Below are 21,227 nucleotides of genomic sequence, written 5' to 3'. Positions count from 1 at the left end.
GTTCACTTCCCTCTGTTGTCTCGACTTTCTGACAATTCTCATGTCATTTATAGAGCAGAGGTAGTTACTATTCTCTGCCCATACTCAACTGATCAGTTAAATTCACCAACATCCTCCCTTCCCGCAGCTTTTCTTGGACTCCTCCCCGAGGAAGCTGTACACTATCTAGTCTTGGTTCGTCTACCATCTTACTCAGTAGTAACATGTTTGCAGCCCCTACTGCATGCTGGGTAAAAGAATAAGACTCTGAAATAACAACGACTGATGAAACAAAGGCCCTGGTCATCATGATGTCTGAGACCCTAAGTTGGAAGTTTGTGGATGAAATATATTTTAATTTTCGATCAAAAATAATTAATTAATTGGCATATTACAGAAGACAGAATTACTTTGGAGGCATCCCTGCCCCTGCCAACCTTTAGCTCTTACAGGCAGAGTGAGAGAATGTGTCCCTTGGGCAAATGTCCAGCGTAAACAATATCAAATGTAATCTGTGCCCACACCAAGCCTTCGAGCTAGACAGAGAAAGCAGGCCAATTGTCCATCTTCTCTCGTCATTCTTATTACATAGCATGTGATCTGCTGTGACATTGGCCTGAGCCATGTGCATCAGCCTGGACCTCTATCAGGTCAGAGAGATCCGTGTTTTCAAATTCAGCAAAAAGTCTGAACCTGCAAACAGTGCACAAGTAACCCTTCCGTGACACCGAGGATCCTCTTTCCAGAATCGTAATAAATCAACTGAACACAATGAAAAACTAGCTGGTTTAATTTATATGTGGGAAAAATATGATCAATAGTAATGTGGAATTTTAACTATAAACCACTGCTTTCAGTGTTCGTTGGGCATAAGAAATAAACAAAGCATTTGCTTTAAATTTCAGCAGAGCTGTACCAGAGGAACTCAGAGTTAGTTTATAATTTGAGCACTTCAGAATATAGAGGGCATCCTCATATATGGGCGTGTCACGAGTGCACACAGAGAGAGAGAGACAGAGACAGACAGACAGGGAGAGGGAGAGGGAGGGGGAGGGGAGGGGAGGGGGAAGGGGAGGGAGGGGGACAGGGAGAGGGAAAGGGAGAGGGAGAGGGAGATGCAGAAACACACATTCATATACAGATACATTCACACAAACACACACATGAAATCAGGAACACACACACAAACAGGCACACATACACACAAATAGGCACACACATACACAAGAGAGAGAGAGAGAAACAAATACACAAACACACATTCATGCACAGAGATACATTCACACAGATAAACACACACACACAATCAACAAAGGTTGATTCTCCTTTGGTTTCTCAATGCAGAAAACACAGGAAGCCCAAAAGAATACCTGTCACACTGATGTTAATTGAAGTTAAAGAGACACTGTAGCATACTGTCCCCATTCCTAAGAAAAATTATTTGTAATGATTATTTTTAGCCTTTATGAATGTTTCAGAGATATCACTGTCTAGTACATTTATGACAAACCAAACTTCCCCTTTAGAATGGATTCATATCACAAGCATGAGAGATCTAATGGCACCCAGGAATATTCCTTCCCTTGTTCTGCAATCTTCTGATAAAAGCAGTTGACTGACATAAACACCTAACCATGTCCCCTGTTCAACAAATGCAGTCATTATCCAGAGAGTCTTAATTGCCAAGCCTCAGTAAATATTTTGCTTTTCAAACTAATCAAAGCTGCTCATCTCAGAAATAACTACAGAGAAGAAAACGGGAGACAGGCAATACACTCAAATCAAAGTAAAATTACACGTAAATCATGACCTGAGCTGAACAGAAGACCTCTGATGTCAAGATCTTTATAGAAGGTATAAGGAGACAACTTGACTCGGAAGCCTCTCGGGGTCAGGATGTGCAAGGAAAAATTGAGATCCACTTACAATTACAGCCCTGTTGGGAATTATATTTCTAATGAATGCTAATGCCCTCTGAGTGCCATCCATAGGATGTATCCAGCTAGCGATCTCAAAAATAAATAATCACAGGGAATTTCAAAAGCTAACAATAAAAGCCAGCACTCCAAAGCAGAGCATCCTTCATCTCCCACAAGGAGAAAGCAGGCAAACAAACATAGCAGCCTCCATTCCACCAGCGTGTTGTAGTTGGACCTCTGCCAAGCATCAGAAACCACACTTGATATTTTGAATTCTTGGATGAGTGACAGATGCTAAAACATCTCTGAGGGGAGAGGGAAGTGGGAGGAAGAACTCAGAAAGAGTCAATGGAGCTTTCCAGAAGGTAGCTGTATCAATTCTTGGCGACTTTCCCTCAACCCTGGAACAAAGGCACTTAATAGAAAGGAAGGCAGACAATGATACGAGGATGAGGATGGGTGGAAGCAGTCTGCACCTTCTGGGGGATGGGCTTGGAAATGGTTTGTTTCCCACCTGGAGACAGCACAAGTGCCTGTACCATCGCATCTAACAGCATTCTTTTATTGCAAGAACCAGAGTGGTTGGCACATCTGACCTAACTGTTGACAGACACCTGCATGTACAGGGGAAAAGGAAGTATTTAATCCGTGCCAGTTTGTAAGCCCAACAGGCAGGAGTCGGGAACCTCCACAGACTTAGCTCTGCACACTGAAATTATTCGCTGTCTATGAAGAATCCACCAAGCTTGCTGAGGATGGAAAAGTCAGTATTGTTCCAATGTAAACTGCTACGCAGGCTCCTGCTTCATTCAACTCAGAAATCTAATCCATTCAGAGTTCTTGCAAAGCTCTTCCCCTTAGAACAGGGATTTCTTAACTCTGAGACTTTCCACCCACAAGCCAGGGGTTTTTTTAGGGAGATATAGGTTAGTACAGTGACTCTGCTCATACAAATGGGCTTTATTTAATTCTGCAAATGGCTAAACAGGTGGCAGCAGCCTTATGCTCATTATTGCTGATAAGGGACATTAAAGTATATTTTAAAAAATTCATTATTGATGACAACCTGGATTGCAGCTGCATTTTCTGAAACTGTCAGTGTGTGACAACCTGCTTCAATTGTCCCTATTTATAAAAGTAGCCATAAAAGCAAAGTTGAATCATAAAGAGTAAATATGAAGAAAGTAATTTTTAAGCATATTGAGAACAAATAAAAGAAAGAATACAAGCTCTTACCTCTGCTCTCTGTGTCCTGGGAAAGGCAGAGGACTTCTCTATGGCATAAACATCCACCAGGTAGAGACACGCTCCCTGCTCCCGGTCCAAAATGGCTGCAGTTTGAATGACACCTGTCTGCCGTCCAATGGTAAAGAGACGTCCGACAGTCTTCTCTTCACAACGAACAGAAACGATGTAATATTCCACTGGAGCTTCTGACCCTCTGGGGCTGGCTGCTTCTATGGAGATGACATTGGTGCCAATGGGTTCCCCTTCCTTCAAGATGGTTATGTATTTGGTCTGTGTGAAAACAGGCCCATCTTGGCCCTGGAGGATGACAGTTAGCTCTGTGGTTGACTTCCTCCGCTCTGGGCCCAGGTCTGTGGCTGATACAATAAGGTTGTAGATGAGCTGTGAAGGCACCAAGGCAGAAGCCACTCGAAGATCCCCACTGTAACGATCCACAGTGAAGGTGTCTGTGTCCCCATTGAGTATCTCATACTCCACTTCGCCATTGGCACCTTCATCCGGGTCTGCAGCCATGATGGTAGTCAGGACAGAACCAATCATGGCTGAAGGGTCTGCAGCCAGTGCATTTTGGGATATAAACATTGGGACATTGTCATTGAGGTCGGTCACCAAAATGGTCACATTTTTCAAAGCGTACCTCCTGGTTTCTATCGGCACTGCTTGGTCATTGGCTTTCACCGTTAACTCAAAGAGGTTGGCAAATTCCCGGTCGATTTCAGCACTGGTGTAGATGGTTCCTTTGACTTCGTCTATGCTGAAGTGGTTGCCTCGGGGCATCTGTTGGATGATGGCGTAAGACAGCTGCCCGTTGATATCTGCATCTGGGTCATGTGCTGTCACGGAAATAACAGACGTACCAAGGGGGATGTTCTCCACTATTGACTTAAAAATGTCTCCTGGAGGAAAGCTGGGGGGGTTGTCATTGAAGTCCCTTACCTGGATCACCACTGACATCGTGGATGATCGAGGAGGCCGCCCCTGGTCTTTCGCTGTTATGTTTAATTTATATAAAGACTGTGTCTCAAAGTCCAACTTTTTGGCCAGAAAGATACTTCCAGTGTTGGGGCTAATACTAAAAGTCCCATGGTTGTTTGACCCTGTAATAGTGTAGTGTAGGTCAGCATTGACACCCGAGTCAGAGTCAGTGGCAGTGACGGAGGATACAAGTTCGCCAATCCTCATGTTTTCCAAAACATCCACGAATAGTGTTGACTTTGGGAAAGAGGGGGTGTTATCATTCTCATCCAAAATATCGATACTCAGGGTGCAGGTCGAGTTGAGGGGAATGGCCCCCGAATCCACTGCCTGGATGAGGAGAGAGTAGGCCGAGGTTGCTTCATAGTCTAGCTTGCCTACAAGAGTCACCTGTCCAGAGAAGCTGTCTATGGCAAACTGTCTTTCTTCATTTCCTTTGAGAATAGAGTAATGAATCAAACCGTTGCTTCCCTCATCTACATCGGAGGCAGACACTCGTAAGACCTGGGTCAGATTGGTCGCCATCTCGGATACTGTAGCTTGGTAAAAGTCTTTTAGAAACTTAGGGGCATTATCGTTGATGTCCTTCATGTAGACGTGCACAGTGGCCTGGTCCTTGAGGGGCTGAGGGAGGCCCCGATCCATGGCTACCACTGTGAAGCTGAATACTGCTGTCCCCCTTCTCCTCATGAGGGACTCCCTGTCAAACTTGTGAGTGCTGGTGATCTCCCCAGTGACAGCATGCAACTCGAAATTTGGCTGTGTCACCTCAAAGGCATACCTGACTTCCCCATTTGGCCCGAAGTCTTTGTCCACAGCACTGACTTTGCCTACGAAGGACCCAGCTCTCTGCTCCTCTTCGAAGTAAAATGTGTAATTGGTGCTATTAAACAAAGGCCTGTTGTCATTCACATCTTCTAAAAGCACAGTGACATTCACAGTAGCACTTAGAGGCTCCACTGCCCGGTCAGAGGCAACAACCAGTAGCACATATCTGTCCTGAAGTTCACGATCCAGTTCACTTTTTATATACAGCTGGCCATCTGGGAATATGCCAAAGGCATCCCCGTTGTTCCCATCTGTGATCGTATATGCTATCTCCCCATTTGCTCCAGAATCTTTGTCTGAAGCTTGTACCTTAAAGAATCGAGAATTCACAGGCTCTGACTCAGAGAGTGTGACCTCGTAGGAAATCTGATCAAACACTGGTGGGTTGTCATTTACATCATGCACGTAAACTGTCAGAAGGATGCTGGAGGACAGCTGAGGGACACCCATATCAGAGGCCACGATTTCTACCTGGTATGAGCCAGCGTGGACATCTAGGGCCCCCAGCAGACTAATGTTACCATTCTGCTCATTAATAGTAAACAGGTTCTTGGGGTTCTGCTTCAGACTATAGAGCACCCTACCGTTGACACCCTCATCCGGGTCCACGGCTTTGGCCTGGAAGATGCTGTGTCCCGCCTGCCAGTTCTCCACGGCATTTATGCTTTCCACTGCCTGGAGGAAGTGGGGGGCGTTGTCGTTCAAATCTTTCACTGTGATGTTAACCACAGTGTCTCCCGTGACGGCTCCCCCACTGGCCACTATTCTCAGCTGATAAAAGGACTGTTCTTCCCTGTCAATGACACTTGCTGTGGTCAGGTGCCCTGTGACAGGATTCATAGCAAACATCCCTCTCTGGTCCCCGGTAGTGATGAGATAACTGATGTTGGCATTGAGGTCCATTGTAGTTGCAGAAACACTGCCCACATGATACCCCAGAGCCACATTCTCAAAGACCACAAAGCTGTAGGCAGCCTGGCTGAACACAGGTGGGTTGTCTTGTGTGTCTAACACTGTGACAGTTACGATGGCCTGGTTGGGAGACTGTAGATTGCCCCCATCTGTGGCCACTACTTGCAGCTGGTATGCTGTTTTCTCTTCTCTATCTAGGGCCATTTTTGTAGAAATGACCCCACTCTTCGCATGAATCTGAAACCGAGACCTGTCCCCAGCTGATATACTGTACTTAACAGTTCCATTGGGACCCATGTCTGGGTCGGTAGCAGACACTGTGGTGACATAGCTACCTCCAGGCTCATTTTCCTGGATATGAGCAAAGTATTGGACTGGGTAGAACACAGGGCTGTTATCGTTTATATCCAGAAGACTGACATTTACCTGAGCTGTGGAGGACTGGGGAGGGGAACCCAGGTCTGTGGCTAGAATCGATAGACAGTAGAAGGCTTGTTCCTCTCTGTCCAGGGAGGAGATAGTACTCAGCCTTCCAGATACCGGATCCAGGCGGAAGAGCCTTTGGTCATTCTCTGCCTCTTGCAGGGAGAAGCGCACTGTCCCATTGTCACCCAGATCCCTGTCTGTTGCCCCGAGAACCAACAACTCTGTCCCAGTTGGAGCATTTTCAACCACAGACACCTCATAACCGTCAGGCTGGCTAAACACCGGCTTTTCATCATTGACATCCAGGACAGTTACCACAAGCTGGGCATAGGATACCTTGGGGTGGACCCCCTGGTCTCGGGCACTAATATTTAGTACAATCTGGGAAGCAAGTTCACGGTCAAGGCCCCCGGCAGCACTGGTAGTCACCAGGCCACTGTGCTCACTAATGTGAAACCAGCCCAACCCATTTCCGGAGACAATGCTGTAACGCAGGTTAGCATTCAGACCAGAGTCGCCATCGGTGGCCGACACCCCACTCACGTAGCTCCCCGGAGGCACCTCCTCACTCAGGTTCACTCTGTATACTTGCTGCTCAAAGACCGGAGGGTGATCATTGATGTCATTGACGAAAATCACCAAGCTGGCCACAGACGAGCGAGCCTGGACCTCGGCGGTAGGGGGCGCCCCGGAGTTATCCGAGACCGAGACTGTGAGGTTGTACGAAGGGATGCGCTCCCGGTCCAGGGCGCTGGCCACCTTGATGAGGCTCAGGTTGGGCACCTTGCTCCTCTGCACCTCAAAGTGACGCTGCTCATTGCCCCCGAGAATCTGCACTGAAATGTTTCCGTTGGCTGCTGGGGAGTCAGCGTCAGTCACGGTGAGCAGAGCCACCACTGTACCCACCTGCGCGTTCTCATCCACCGAAGCGTAGCGCGAGGTGGCAGGGAAGTAGCGAAACTTCACTACCGGGTCGTTGTCGTTGACATCTAGCAACTGGATAAGCGCTTCTGCGCGCCCGGTGAGAGAGGGCACGCCCCGGTCCGTGGCCTGAACTGTCAGCGAATACTGTCGCCGGGCCTCGAAATCTAGCGGCTCTCTCACGGTGATGAGCCCCGTCTCTGGGTCCATCTGGAAGGGGGTTCCCTCATCTTGCATCCGGTAACGGATGTCTGCATTGGTGCCCTCGTCTGCGTCCGCCGCCGCCACCTGCAGGACACTGGAGCCCACAACTGCGTCTTCAGGCACCCCCGCCTGGTAATGGGAACTGCCGAACACCGGGGGATTGTCGTTAATGTCCTGTACCGTCACGTTGACCTGAAGGTAACCCCGCCGCTTTGGCTCACCCTTGTCCTCCACCTCCACCAGGAGCTGGTACTGAGGTGTGACCTCGCGGTCCAGCCCGCCCTTGGACACCAGGTGCAGGAACGCTCCCTCGCCACTGGGGTTCAAGGTGATGTCCAGGCGAAAGCGGCCCGCCTCGTTACCGCTGACTATGCGGTAGGAGCGGTGGTCCACACCGTTGGAGCCGATGTCAGAGTCCGTGGCGGTGTCCAGAATGACCTGACGCCCGCTACCACTGTCCTCCTTGAAGGTGACCACGATCGAAGGGTCTGGGAAGACTGGGGCGTTGTCGTTGAGGTCACGCACCAGCACTCGCACCTCGGTAGGGTATGTGGGGGAGCTGGAAAGGACCACCAGGTTGACCACATCGCTGGGCAGGCTCTCGCGGTCGATGGTAGCGGTGGTGTACAGCGCTCCAGTGCTACTGTTAATCGCGAACAGGGCGTGGCTTTCACTGAGCCGATAGGTAAAGCCAGGACGCGTTGGGATGGTGCCCACCAGAGTCCCTGGGGGCTGCTCTTCCATCACCTGGAACACCTGGCGCTGTTCGGCCGCTTGGACTCGGGCCGAGCCGGGGAGCAGTGACAGCAGCCCCCAGACTCTCAGGAGCTGGCACAGAGATGGAGAAGGTAGCGGGAGCCGCCTGCGGCCAGGAGCCGGGTTTGCGGCCAAGTTCATGGTCCTAGTTTCCAGGAACCTGGAGAAGAGAAACAAGGTGAAGGAAACGGGATGGTCTGAAAGACTTCTGAGTGGCGCCAGTAAAAAGCCAGTTTGGCCAGAGACCTCTGCAGTTCAGAAGAGTGGGTGAGGGACAGGCGCTCTGGAGAAGGCTCTAGGTGGCCGGTGAGTCGCGCATCGCAGAAGAGAGTGAGGCGACAGGCGACGGAGCATCCCTGGGCTCTCCGCTGAAAGTTTCCAGGCCTCCAGACTCTTAGATTGAAATCCCAAGTCTGAGCGTCCTGACCGCGGACCGGAGTTGCGAGAGGCGGCCTGGATTTCGAGGATCTGAGGAGCCTCTTACTGCACTCACGTCTCTCCAAAAACTTTAGAACTTACCCCGGAACGGGACGCCAAAAAGCGCAGGGCCAAGGGCCACAGAGCCCCTGCACCCTGGAGACAGAGCCGGGAGAGCCCTAAGCTAGCTGTGAAGACTCTTCTCTGGTTTCGTTCGGGCGAGCCTGGAAGGTGGTCTGTGGGTCGGGCTCCCTCCCCCTGCAGCGGAGGCAGCCAGGGCTCCGCGTCCCCACTCCCGCAGCTCTCAGCTCAGTGCCTCTGCGGGCAGCCCGGGCTGCCTTTGCTCTCGCCGCGGGTCGAAGCCCGAGGTCCAGCCCAGGCTGCCGCAGGCGCTGCTCCGCATCCTTCACCTCCGCGCCGGCATCATTTGTAAGTCCACTGAGCGCGGGTTTCCCTTCCTCCTCGGCGCCGCGGGGGTCGGACAGCAGCGGCAGCGCTTGGTCCCGGAGTCCCCTCCCCTCACCATGCCAGGGGCTCTTCCCCGGGCGTCAGCGGGCACCAGCGCCCCCGAGCGCTCCTCGCCCTTGTCCTGGGATCTGTGCTTTTATTGTCCCGGGTCAGTTTCACTTTGTAATCCTCCAGGCTTTGTGTTTGGAGTGGGGTGGGTCCCTTCGTCGCGGTCCCCGCGGGCGATGGGAGCGCGGAGGTGCGGGGCAGCTGATCGGTGCGCCGTGTGGACGCGCTCCTTTGCAGCCGGGACTCTGAGGTGGCACTTCGACGTATCTGGAGCCCGGCGAGTCCCCCGCTGCCTCTCCTGGTCCCTCGCACTCTCCCCGCCCCTTCCCCGCTGCGCGCACACACGCACTCGCACACACGCGCGCACACACGGAGGGGGAGGGTTGTCCGCGATCGCGAGCAGGACTGAGAAACTTTGCTCGCCCCTCGGTGCTCCCGGACTCCAGTGGCCGCCACTCCCCTGCTCTGGTCCTGTCACCCGCGGGCCCTGCCCCGCTACAGCTCATTGGCCACAGCCCCGCCCCGCGTCTCCGCCGCCCTAGCCTTCAGCCGCCACTGGCTGGGGCGACGCTCGTCACCGAGGCCTCCGAAGCTGTGGGCGGGAGGTGGGCGAGCCCCACGGCGGCGGAGGCGCTAAGAAGGGGGCGACCACCCCCAACTCCTTTCTATTTATTTATTTTCCCTTTTGGTCAAACCTTGGCCGGCGTCGGCGCAATCACAGCAAGAGGCAGCCGCGGAATAGATGGAGGTGGGGTCAGGTTTGGAAATAAGTTTAGTGTCCGGAGCTGGGGGTGCCATTAGGCTGTTAGGCTGGTAATAACTCGGTGGAGGGGGTCGAGGGAAATGAAAGAAAGGTTGGGGCGAGGGTCTGTTAACGCGGGAGGAAGGATTAGGCAAAGCCTGTCTGGGAATGCGCGAGGCTGCTGAGCTTTAACCATTTCGTGTCCTCGTCAAGGGCAGTGTTCGAGCAAACTGCGGCTCATGGTACCCCAACAGAACCCCAGCTCTTCCCGATTCGTGAGCCTGCGCCCCTCTTCGCTGTCCCTCGGGTCCAAGGCCTCGATGCCAGCCAAGCTCAAACTTCTCAAAGGAAGAGAGGGGCGCGCTGGCACCCAAGGCGGCGCGCGGTTAGTCTCCTAGCAGGAATCCTGTCCGAGAGCAGTCTGTAGGCTTCAGCTGAAACAATGGCAGTTTCTGCAGGGACAGTTTTCTCTTACAAACCCAGTTTGGAATTTTTGACCCCCTGTGGGGCTTTTCTCCCCTTGACATTCTCTAGCCAAAGGAAATCTAATAACGTTTGGTTTCGATTTTGGCCTGGGGATGGGGTGGGGGTAGGGAGAAAAACTATAAGAAAATAGAAATAAATAAAATGCAGTTCAAATTTGATTTTTAAAAAAGTGTCACACACCACCAACCGCACTCAGATTATTTATTCCCCTGCCTTGGCTTATTTGTGTGATGCCGGGTGAGATTTCTTTAAAAGAAAAAAAAAAAGAAAGAAAGAAAAGAAAAGAAAGAAAGAAAACGTGACTAGGAATCGGGTCAATAAATTTCCCCTTTAAGGGAATCAACTTGCAAAATATGAACTGAAGCCAAATAATGCAAATATAGGGCATATGTCATACAATTTTGCCACAGGAATCCCTCCAAACATCAAACTTTCTGCGCCCAGAGATGGTTCAAGCACGAGTCAACACTGCCCCCTGCTGCTTATACCCAATCTGGCTGCTACAGTGGCTGGTTTCGTGCCTTAAATTAAATGCAGCTGGGAAGATCTGGTTACAGAGCTAATTCCTCCTTCTTGCCAAGGGATGGGGGCAAAGAAAAGGATCTGGAAGGATGTCCTACTGCCTTTTCTTGTGTGAGGTCAGAAAACAATCAAAAGCGATAGAGAAGACAACACATTCAAGTCCTATGGACGTAAACTGCCTGTACCCTAAACTGAGGAAAGATAGAGCCCCGATTCTAAAAACATCGCGAATTCCTTTGTTTAGTTAGAACATTCATTTCTGCCTTTTCCCCAGCTATAGCGTGATGAGTGAACTGGACGCAGACCAGAGAGTTAGGCGTCTCTATTGCTACATTTTTCTGACTGCAAAGCTATTGAATATATTTCATTAACTGCCCCCCCCTTTTTAAAAAAGCAAAAACAAAACAAACAAAACAAAACAGACAAAACCACTCTTAAGCCCCGCCAAAATTATTTTATCAGTGCCAACCAACCCTTACCCCACCCCACCTACACCCCCCTCCCCACCCCCACCCCTAATGCCAGTATTTAACTGTAATTAAGCCAGAAAAGATTCGTGAATTAAGGCTTGTTCAAAGGGACTACAAACCGCAGCTATGAGAGTGTGAACACTGTAGAAGACTTTAGTTTTGTTTGCTAGTCCTGCGCAGTTCACTACTCCATCACATAAAACTGGGAAGACACCACTCGGATATATTGGGGGAAGACTGGATTTTTGCTGGTCTGCCTGGTGTCTGTTTGGGGAGCATGAGAAATGCCTTCACAGCTCAACAGAATGGAATTAACATCTCTTGCCAGTAAATTTAAGTTGAGAAAACAGGTAATTTAATTCATTCTGTAGAATGGAGTGAAATAAGTGTATAGTTTTCGCTTAAATTAAAAAATAAAAAAAGCAATGCAAAAAAAATGGGTCACATTCAGTCCAAAAATATTTGTTTGGAAAATTCCAAGAGAGGATTGCCACAAATTATTTAAGCAATGCTCTGGTTAGTTTAACAACTAACTTTCCATAATGATGTAATGACTCATTTGCAGATAATTCTACACAAAACTACAATTTTGCGTTCGTCGTATATAATTTAAAAAGAAATAAGGAGAATGTTTTGAATAAAGCATGAAATAAAGCTTTTGTTACATTTTATTTTTGTCTCCCTTAAATTTCTAGAGCTGTGTTAACATAGTATACTACCTCATATATGTATATATGTATATATATATGTATATATATACACCATATATATTATTTATGTTATTATCTAATATTAACATATTATATATAATATAACATAATATATAATATAATAGATAATAGATATAATATATTACCATATACGTAATTCTTTCTCAGGGTGAAAATAAAGGCTTTTGCCAGGGATACTTGACCACGTCAGTTCCATCCCCAGAAACCAGACAAAGTAGCACAATTGTCTGTAACTGTGGCACCACCTAGTGGGAAATGGGAGACACAGACAGGAGAATCTGTGGAAACCAGTCCAAGCAGTCTGAGGATGTCTTTGAAAGGAAGCTTAGAGCAAGATAGGAAGAGTGGACAGGATGTCCTCTGACTTCCACACATGTGCATACATACAGGAGCACACGCGCGTGTGCGCACACACACACACACACACACACACTCACATCTCTCTAACATACATATCAAAAAAAATCGTAATTCTTCTCGTGAGGTCATTGTACATGTGAAATACATTCTGAAACCATGAACCACTTCACTAAGCAGATGACAAAGGGTATGATGGAAGACTTTAGGACCATTTCTAAGTGTTCATTTCCTCTTGCCTTTCAGAAAACTCAAACAAATGTAGTTTAATTTTCCCACCAAATCTTAATTAGTTATGAAAATGGTTGTCAAGTCGGAGCTTTAACAAAAATGGAATTAAAATCCATGCTGATTGGTTTTGTCAGCTGGACACAACCTAGAGTCGCTGTAGAAGAGAGAGCGCCCTTCAGTTGAGGAATTGCCTCCTTTGGGTTGGCCTGTGCCCTGGCTGTGAGGCTTTTCCTGATTAATGATTGATGCATGAGTATCCAACTCCCTGTAGGTACACCCACCCCTGGGCAGGTGGTCCTGGACTATATTAAAAACCAGTGGAAGCAAGCCAGGAAGCAGCTTTTCCCACCGGTTCTTGTCTCTTCTCCTGCTTGAGTTGTGGTACTGGCGTCCATCCATGATGGGTTATGACAGACAAATGGTTCACAGGGATAAGTTATTCAACAACATCAGTGGGTAGGAAGAAACACATGTGTGCCCAAGCAGGAGACGAACCGGAGAACACAAATCATTTGAACTTTGCATATATGTTGAACAAGTGATTTCGTGATGCTCTGCTGTGCTCCGCACACATACTTGAACATATTTAATTTAACATCCAAAGTGATATCTATGGGTTTTTTGGCAAGAAGTAACAACAATTAATGAACCACACTCCTCGGTTTCCAGGACACTTGCAAGATGGAGCTAAGTCTCCTCGATTCTAACACTCCTCTTCTCAATTCTTCTTTCAGATTTCCTTTATGAATGCAGTTTTTCCATGGCTGAAGATTGCCAACTTGGCAGGATCCGAGTCCCCAGTGAGACACATCTCCGAGCATGTCTGTGAGGGATTTCGGGACCAGTTTGCCTGAAGTGGGAAAACCCACCCTAAGTATGGTGGACGCTATTCCATCAGCTGGGGCTCTGCACTGAAGAGGAAGGAGAATGCCAGCTGAGGAGTTGAGCTCCAGACTTCACTGTTCTCTGTTGTCCTACTGCAGGCATGGCAAAACTACTGTCTCCTACTCCTGCCACCATGACGACCTGGGTTCTCAGACTGGGAGCCAGTTTAAAGTCTTCCTTAAACAGCTTCATCCGGGTATTTTGGCACAGCAACAAGACAGGTGACTAATATGAAGCCTCCCTCTCCCCATCTTCCCATCATTTCTTCACTTCCACTCTTCTCTGTTTTCTGTTCTTCTTTTCCATCCTGGTTTAATTCTCTAACGCGCCCCCCATAAGCTCACAGATTTGAGTGCTTAGTTCCCAGCTCCGCCCACCTTTTGAGAAAAATGTGGAACTTTTAGGAAGTGGAGTCTTGCAGGAGGAGTTGGGTCACTAGAAGCAGACAATAGGACCTGTTCCTTCTGTGCTTCCTGAGTGTGGGTGCAGCCAATCTCCAGGTACTACTGCACTCCCACCTTCCGTCCCAATCCTGATCCTTTCAGGCATTTGGTTACAGCCGCAGGAAAAGTGATAAACACATTGTCTTTGCTCTCCCAGTCTCCCCAGGGCCTGAGGTGTCCTCCCTCCCTTCCGTCCACACTCACACACTCCAGTCTTCTCTACTCCTTATCACCCCTCATGCCCTCCACACCACATTTTCCAGAGGCAATGACCTCAGTCTGAGGCTATCCTGAGTGGTCTGGCAAAGGTGCCCTTTAGCTGTGCTGCGATTTTAACACAGGTGTCTGATCTTGTGTTGTGCATGCAGCTCAGTCTACTGCCTGATGGATCACACCCCATGTTTCTACTCTTATCTTCACTGCTGCCCTGACTTTTTGCTCTGTCTGTACCCACAGTGGACAGGCCTCCTTGTCATACAGATACCAGGTCCCTCCAAGACCCTGGTGTCTCAGAGAACTCTGATTTTTTTTTTCCTTATGGTCTTAGTTGATGGACTTCTTCAAGGTATGTGCTGAATGTTGGGTTCAGTACTTTTTTATTTTATTTTATTTTATTTTTTGCATTTTCTGGTACACAAAGTGAAAGCTATTAATTTTCCTCAAGGTGCTGCAGTAGTCAACTTTTATAATTAGATGAGCATGTTTTGCAAATGAAGAAAATAACGCAGCTAAAGACAAAAAAATATCATGTCCACCTGCATAGATATGACTAAGAACTAATTATTAAAAGTTTTAACATCTTCTAAATCAAAGCTGAGTTCAAGTCTGTGGGTAGTAAGTTCAATTTTGTGGAACCTAAATTCCTCAGCCAGAAGTTAACATAACTCCCCCCCTCCTACTTCAGAAAGTGCCCCCAGATACATTGTTTCCTACCAACACAGTTCCCCCTTAGCAAGCCTCTTACTCCCTGTGAACTCCATGTACTGAGAAGGAGTCCTGTCCCTTGAAACCTAACCCTACAGAGATGTCCCCATCCATTTGAAACCTTACCCTACAGAGATGTCCCCATCCATTTCCTCATCTGTTTAATAACAGAAGTATATAAAGCCTTTTTCTACTTATGATAAGACTTTCTTGATCCTAAACAGTGTGTTTGTCCTGAAAATGTATCTCTGACACACAAATAGCCAGTGTCCTTGGCTCCATTGTGGTGGAATTTCCTCTTGTCTTTCTTCTCATCTTATTTCCTGCCTCCTTTGAGATCCGGTTTGGTGTAGTGTTATCATTTCTGTCTGTTTGTTGCTTGCTTGATTTTTCAACTGTTTAAAAATAATTATGTCTTACCTGGAACTTTTAGGCTGTCCCTATTTAACAAAATCAGCTTTTTATGTGCCTGTTAGTGTATAAGCTACTATTCTGTTGCTGTGATAAATACTGTGTTCGAGACAGCTTAAGGAAGACTTGATTTTGGCTAGCAGCTTTGGAGAGAGTCTGTCATGGCAGCGACACATACCCTCTGAAGCAGGAAGCTGACTGGTCCCTTCTTTAACTACACACAGAAGCTGAGAACAGGATGTGAAACCACTTATAAACTCTCAAAGCTCACTCAGTGACATGCTTTCTCCAGCAAAGCTGTATCTCCCAAAGGTCCCATAACCTCCCCAAACTTCATGACAAGTCAGAGATCAAGTGTTCAAAAACCTGAGCCTATGACTAGGTTTCCCTTCAAACCACCAAGTGTGTCCTACATGGTTCTAGTTCTTCTGTTTTATTTTATTTTTAATTAATTTTTTAGAAGTTTTACATTAGAGCTGGCAAGATGGCTCAGTGGTAGGGCATTTGCTGCCAAGTCTGAGAAGCTGAGTTTGATACACGAATGATCAACAAGATGGATGAAAACCAAGTCTTGAAAGTTGTCTTCTGACTTGCAAACATGAGGGCTGCGCAATGTGAGAGGACACACACACACACACTCACACACACACACACACACTCACACACACTCACACTCACACACACACTCAGTGTAAACAAAAATGTAATAAAATATTCAGGACCTGGTTGGTGGCTCAAAAAAAAGTGAACTTGGCCCCCAACTTGATGACATAAGTTTGATTCCTGAGATCAGCATAGTGAGAGGAGACACAGGTTGTCCTCTAAGCTCCACATGAGCACATGGCACATGTGTGCTCCTTATCCCCTTACACCCCCCACACACACACACAAACACACACACGTACAATTTTTTTCTTTAAAAAATAGTCACATTTATCATGATACCCGTGTTTCTATGTCTCATAATACTATTCTAATAATGTAAATTTTACTTTTCCATGTTTAATTCTGAGTATTTCTGACTCATCTTCCAGTTTACAAACCCTCTCTTCAACTATTTCTAACATGCTGCCAAAAATCTCCATTCAGGTTTGTTAAATTATTGGTGTGCAAAGCTCTGCTCTGCTATTTCACAAATGCCTGGACTCTAACAAATACTTGCATGCTTGTTTTCCACTTCTTTGAACAAACTAAATATTGTTTTGATGTGCTGTCAAAGTTGTGCCTGACAATCTGTATCACAGAGATTTAGCTCTTTCTGATTTACCAATGCTGTTTTATAGTAGGTTGTCTGGTTATGAAGTCAGTCTCTCTGGAATAGAGATGTTTCCTACTTTTGTAAAATGATAATGCTTTCATTGGGTATCTATGGGTATCTTGGTTTTGTTTTTTGCTTTTATGATAAAAATCCCTGACAAACACAACCTAGGGGAGACAGGGTTTGTTTTAGCTCACAACTCCAAGTTCTAGTCTATTACTGCAGGAAAGTGAGGGTGTCGGGAACCAGAAGCAGCTGACCACACCACATCCATTGCCAAGAGCAGAGAGAATGGATGCATGACTTTGTCTGTACTCAGCTTACTCCCTTCACTCACACAGTTGAGGTTCCCCTGCCTAGGGAATCGCGCCACCAACAGTAGGCAGGTTTTCACATCTCAATGAATCTAATCAAGGTAACCCTCATAAACATGTCCACAGGCCCACCTGATCTAGAAAATCCTTCATTGACCCTCTCCTTCCAGATGATTCTAGACTTTATCAAGTTGACAATCAAATAGGCCATCCTATTGGGTTATTATTTTATCTGAAACCACTGTTTTCTTGGATCAAAGATACTCATCACAATGAAACAGTATTTTATGAAATTCTATACAGTACTACCAAGTGAATTACAAACATACCGCTCTCATGTAGACCTTCTAGTTCCTATCTATAACTCTAGGACCTGGGAAGTTGAGACAGCGTAAAACATCCCACCAAGTTCCCTGCTTTTCTCTAACACACTGTCACTGTCTGTCTGTCTGTCTGTCTGTCTGTCTGTCTGTCTGATAGCTGTTTTCTGTGATACTTGAATCATAAGGGCCTTGTGACCCTTAGCAAATACACTGCATATCCTGACTCTACAGATTATTGGTAAGATGGACTCAAAGAATATGAGTCATTACCATAAAGTGATTTATAATTAATAAAAAATAAAAATGGCAATTTGAAACTTGAATCTGCTTTTATTTCTATCCTATCATCCTAGTAATGTGAACTTCAGAACTGTTTGTGGCTCTAACCATTCAATGCTGGGTCCCTCAACCCTCCCAACATAGTCTTGTTGTAGCCATCCTCTTTCTATTGCTTTGGAGAAAGCAGGGTGAATAAGTTGGTTAAGGTCCATTCCCATGAGAAACTCGAAGCTCCCACACCCAAGGCCACCTTGACGGTCAGACTTGTGAGTTGAGCAGAATCTTCCCCGAGAGCTGCTTTGGTACTGAACTTACCTCTCTGAGGTCTCATTTTTTCCTGGACTTCATCTGGTAAATCTGGCATGAAGTCAGCTCTTGTATGTTTTAAGAAAATAAACCTGAGTAATTTTACATAAGTGATCACATAATAGCCTGATATTCTCAGAGCTGAAGGGCTGTCACCCTTGTTCTTTCAGATACTTTCCCTTCTCTGACTCTCTTTTCTCTAGGGAAGACTACACCCTGTGGCATTGATCTGCCATCCTCAGCTCATTCCTGAGGAATATCTAGATAAACAATGTCTAATGTTTCATTTAATATCCTCTTTGTCATAACTATTCTGGCTACTTTGACGTCAACTTGACACAAGTTGAAGTCATCTGAGAGGAGGGAACCTTAACTGAGAAAATCCCTTCATGAAATTGGGCTGCAGGCAAGCCTGAAGGATATATCCTTAATCCTACATATCCTTAATCCTAATCCATGATTGATGGATGAGGGCCCAGACCATTGTGGGTGGTAGCACCCCTGGGCTAGTGGTTCTGCGTTCTATAGGAAAACAGGCTGTGCAAGCTAGGGGACACAGGCTAGTAAGCAGCATCCTTCCATGGTCTCTGCAGCAGCCAGCCCCTGCCTCCAGATTCCTGCCCTGTGTGAGTTCCTGACTTCCTTTATTGAAGACAAATCTATCCTTTCCTTCCCCAGCTCCTTCGTTCATGGCACTGCAGCAGTAACTCGATCTAAGAAAAGAACCAGTTTTCTGTTAAGGAACTTTGTACATAAAATAGTGTGTGTGTGTGTGTGTGTGTGTGTGTGTGTGTGTGTGTGTGTTTATATCAAATCACTCAGCCTATCGGTACCTATTTCACCACAATTACAGTCTTGTTTGTCAGGCTGAGATTCAGTCTTCCCTATGTTATTAATTTTGCTTTTTATAAAGTATTATCTTTCTTAAGATTCTAGTAAGTTTGACAGATGTGCCAAAATTAAGCTGTTTCTTAACTTTATGTTCAGCAGAGACCCACAGTCAAGTCAGGCTGTAATCTGAGACTAAAGGTAACGGTTTCACATAAGCAGCAAGCTATTAATACATTAGAATTTGAAAGCTAATAGTGATCATATTGATTAACTCTGCTTTTGTAGTGCAACAACAAATGTGATCAATTGATTATGAGCATGTTCTGATAAAGCTTTATTTATAAAGACAGGAAGTAGGAGTCAATTTGGCCATTTAGTATCCCCCGCTGACCTTTGTTTCAGAGCACAGGAGGTTCCTAGGCAGACATACCCGTGTCTTTGAAAAGCTTAATTTAAAATAAAGATTTATGTTTTATGTGTGTGAATATTTGCCTTCATGCATTACATGCATGTGTGTGTATGTACTGTATGCACTGTGTGCATGTAGTACCCATAAAGGCCAGCAGAGGGTATCGAGTCCCCTGGAACTGGAGTTGCAGGTAAGTGTGCTCCACAGTGTGGATGCTGGGAACCCAGGGCAGGTTTTCAGCATGAGCCTTAACCACAGAGCCAACTCTCCATCCCTGCAAGATTAATTCCAAGTTGTTTCCACTCTCTTAAGATAGGCATCTTCTCTGCCTTTTATACAAACCCTTTGGTTTTTTAGGTTTTCACTACTTTGGTTTCTCTTTATTAACTAAATCTCCTTCATGCATATATTCCTAATCACGTTTATAACACACACACACACACACACAATGTGTGCGCCTTTGCTTATATAAACAATAAGCAATGTTATATATGAATATACCACTTTTAGTCAAACTAGTGTTTAAAAAAGACTCTATGAAGCCATCATTTTCTGTAAATAAATCTAAAACTACATGATGGAAACTAGAATCTTATTTTTTAATGTCACACTTATGGGAAAAACCAAATGAAGGGTTTGCTTGAAAATTCTTCATAATATCCTCTGTGTGACTGCGTGAGCAAACCCACTGGAATGGAATTTGCTTACACTGAATGCAAGCCTCCTCCTCTGAGTGTTGTGGCCTCCACCACAAGCTAGTAATTACTGCCCAGAATGTGGAGAAACTTCTCAGTTCAACAACTGTTTGGAACAATCTACCATTTTGTTGAAACATACGTCAAGAACTGGTCATGGTTTTGTCTTCATTATCTAGAAGCCTGTTAGCTCTTTCAGTCTGAAATAAATGCATGTGATGGTTAAAGACCCTATGTGTTCTAGCAAAACCATTAAGATGAACAGTGCATTGGATCTCTACTGGGCTAGAGAGAAAAGAGAAGGTGTGTGTGTGTGTGTGTGTGTGTGTGTGTGTGTCTGTGTCTGTGTGTGTGTGTCTGATTAATTCAGTCAATGTATTTGTTTGTCACAGCAGGTAAATGAGGATCAGCTGGCCATATGGGACCATTAGATACATGGGCAAAACATTATTGTAACTTTTATCAACAGAAGAGTTGACAACAGGAAGAACCCAGTCAGAGAGTCCATCCAAGAGGGCAGGGAACCCTTGCCCACAGCTCACAGCTGACATCTGATTTTAAATTAAGATGATCAAATGTGAGCTGCTGCAAGATGACCCACCTCATGTTTTCTCTGAACTAAGCATCTCTGGGTGTGATAATTATTCACCATAAGTGTTCCCCCACTGAGTGGTAACGAATTATATGAACGGACTAGAAACAATAACTTGTACCTTTTACGTTCATTAAAAATTCTTCTAAGCTCATTTGTTGCTGCAGAAGATGCTGAGGCAAAAGATGCTGAAGATGTTCGTGTTCCCAAGAGTGGTGTTTGAATGTCACTTTGTATGTGGGTATTTAAAATAGATCCATCGGGACATAGTAGAGAACAAACAAACAAACAGCTTCTGGATTGGTTTGGTTAAATCAATTTTTTTTCTTTTAAAGAATGCATATATCAAAATCACTCAATTATTTAGAAAGGAAAAAAAGAAAAAGGAAATCATGCAATGCTTGAAATAAATATCAATTTATTCTGCTTGCTTAGCTATTTCATTAAAAATTTATAACCATTTCTAACAGAAACTGAAGTATATTAAGTTTTCTCAGTAAGAGAACCAACTGAGTTATAGTGAGCAGCCTGTCTTAACTCCTGAGCCATCCGAAGATATAAAAGGGATGGCTTAATGTATATGCTATTTATATTTATTTTCTCATGAATTAATTGTGGTGTTCACCAATCTAAGCAATTGGGGTCTCAACAATACATTGTGATTCTTTCTCTGCTATTAAATTTATGTGTTAAATATACATTTCTTTTAAGTTTGTAATTTAGTTTGTTACCCGGAGACTGAATGAGGACACAGAACACTTTAATTATACAGGGTTTTTTTTTCCCCTGCTTGTCTTACATGCGTGGTACTAGTTGGCACCATACCACAGGAGCCAGGGAAAGAAACAATTTTGTTTTCTCTGTGTCTAACATGATGCTTGGAATTCAGATAGCACTGAGTAAAGATCTACTCAACT

At 45.9% G+C, this 21,227-nt stretch overlaps 1 protein-coding gene and 1 long non-coding RNA gene across 2 annotated transcripts in view; one reads left to right on the top strand and one right to left on the bottom strand.

The window, feature by feature from the left end:
- Fat4 (FAT atypical cadherin 4) overlaps positions 1-8,323 on the bottom strand; it is a 126,686-nt gene extending 118,363 nt beyond the window's left edge. Inside the window, exon 1 of the mRNA XM_021158479.1 lies at positions 3,135-8,323. Coding sequence (XP_021014138.1) covers positions 3,135-8,309 — 5,175 coding nt within the window. The 5' untranslated portion in view covers positions 8,310-8,323. The remainder of the gene's footprint in view (positions 1-3,134) is intronic.
- LOC110291364 lies at positions 7,014-20,682 on the top strand. Its single transcript, XR_002377553.2, has 4 exons — positions 7,014-7,544; positions 7,656-9,014; positions 13,375-13,746; positions 20,114-20,682. It is a non-coding gene; the product is annotated as an uncharacterized LOC110291364 (long non-coding RNA).
- Positions 20,683-21,227: the final 545 nt, after the last annotated feature.

This window comes from Mus caroli, chromosome 3 (genome assembly GCF_900094665.2).
Source record: "Mus caroli chromosome 3, CAROLI_EIJ_v1.1, whole genome shotgun sequence".
In the NCBI taxonomy this organism is placed as follows: Eukaryota; Metazoa; Chordata; class Mammalia; order Rodentia; family Muridae; genus Mus; species Mus caroli.
This window is presented reverse-complemented; position numbering and strand designations above follow the sequence as displayed.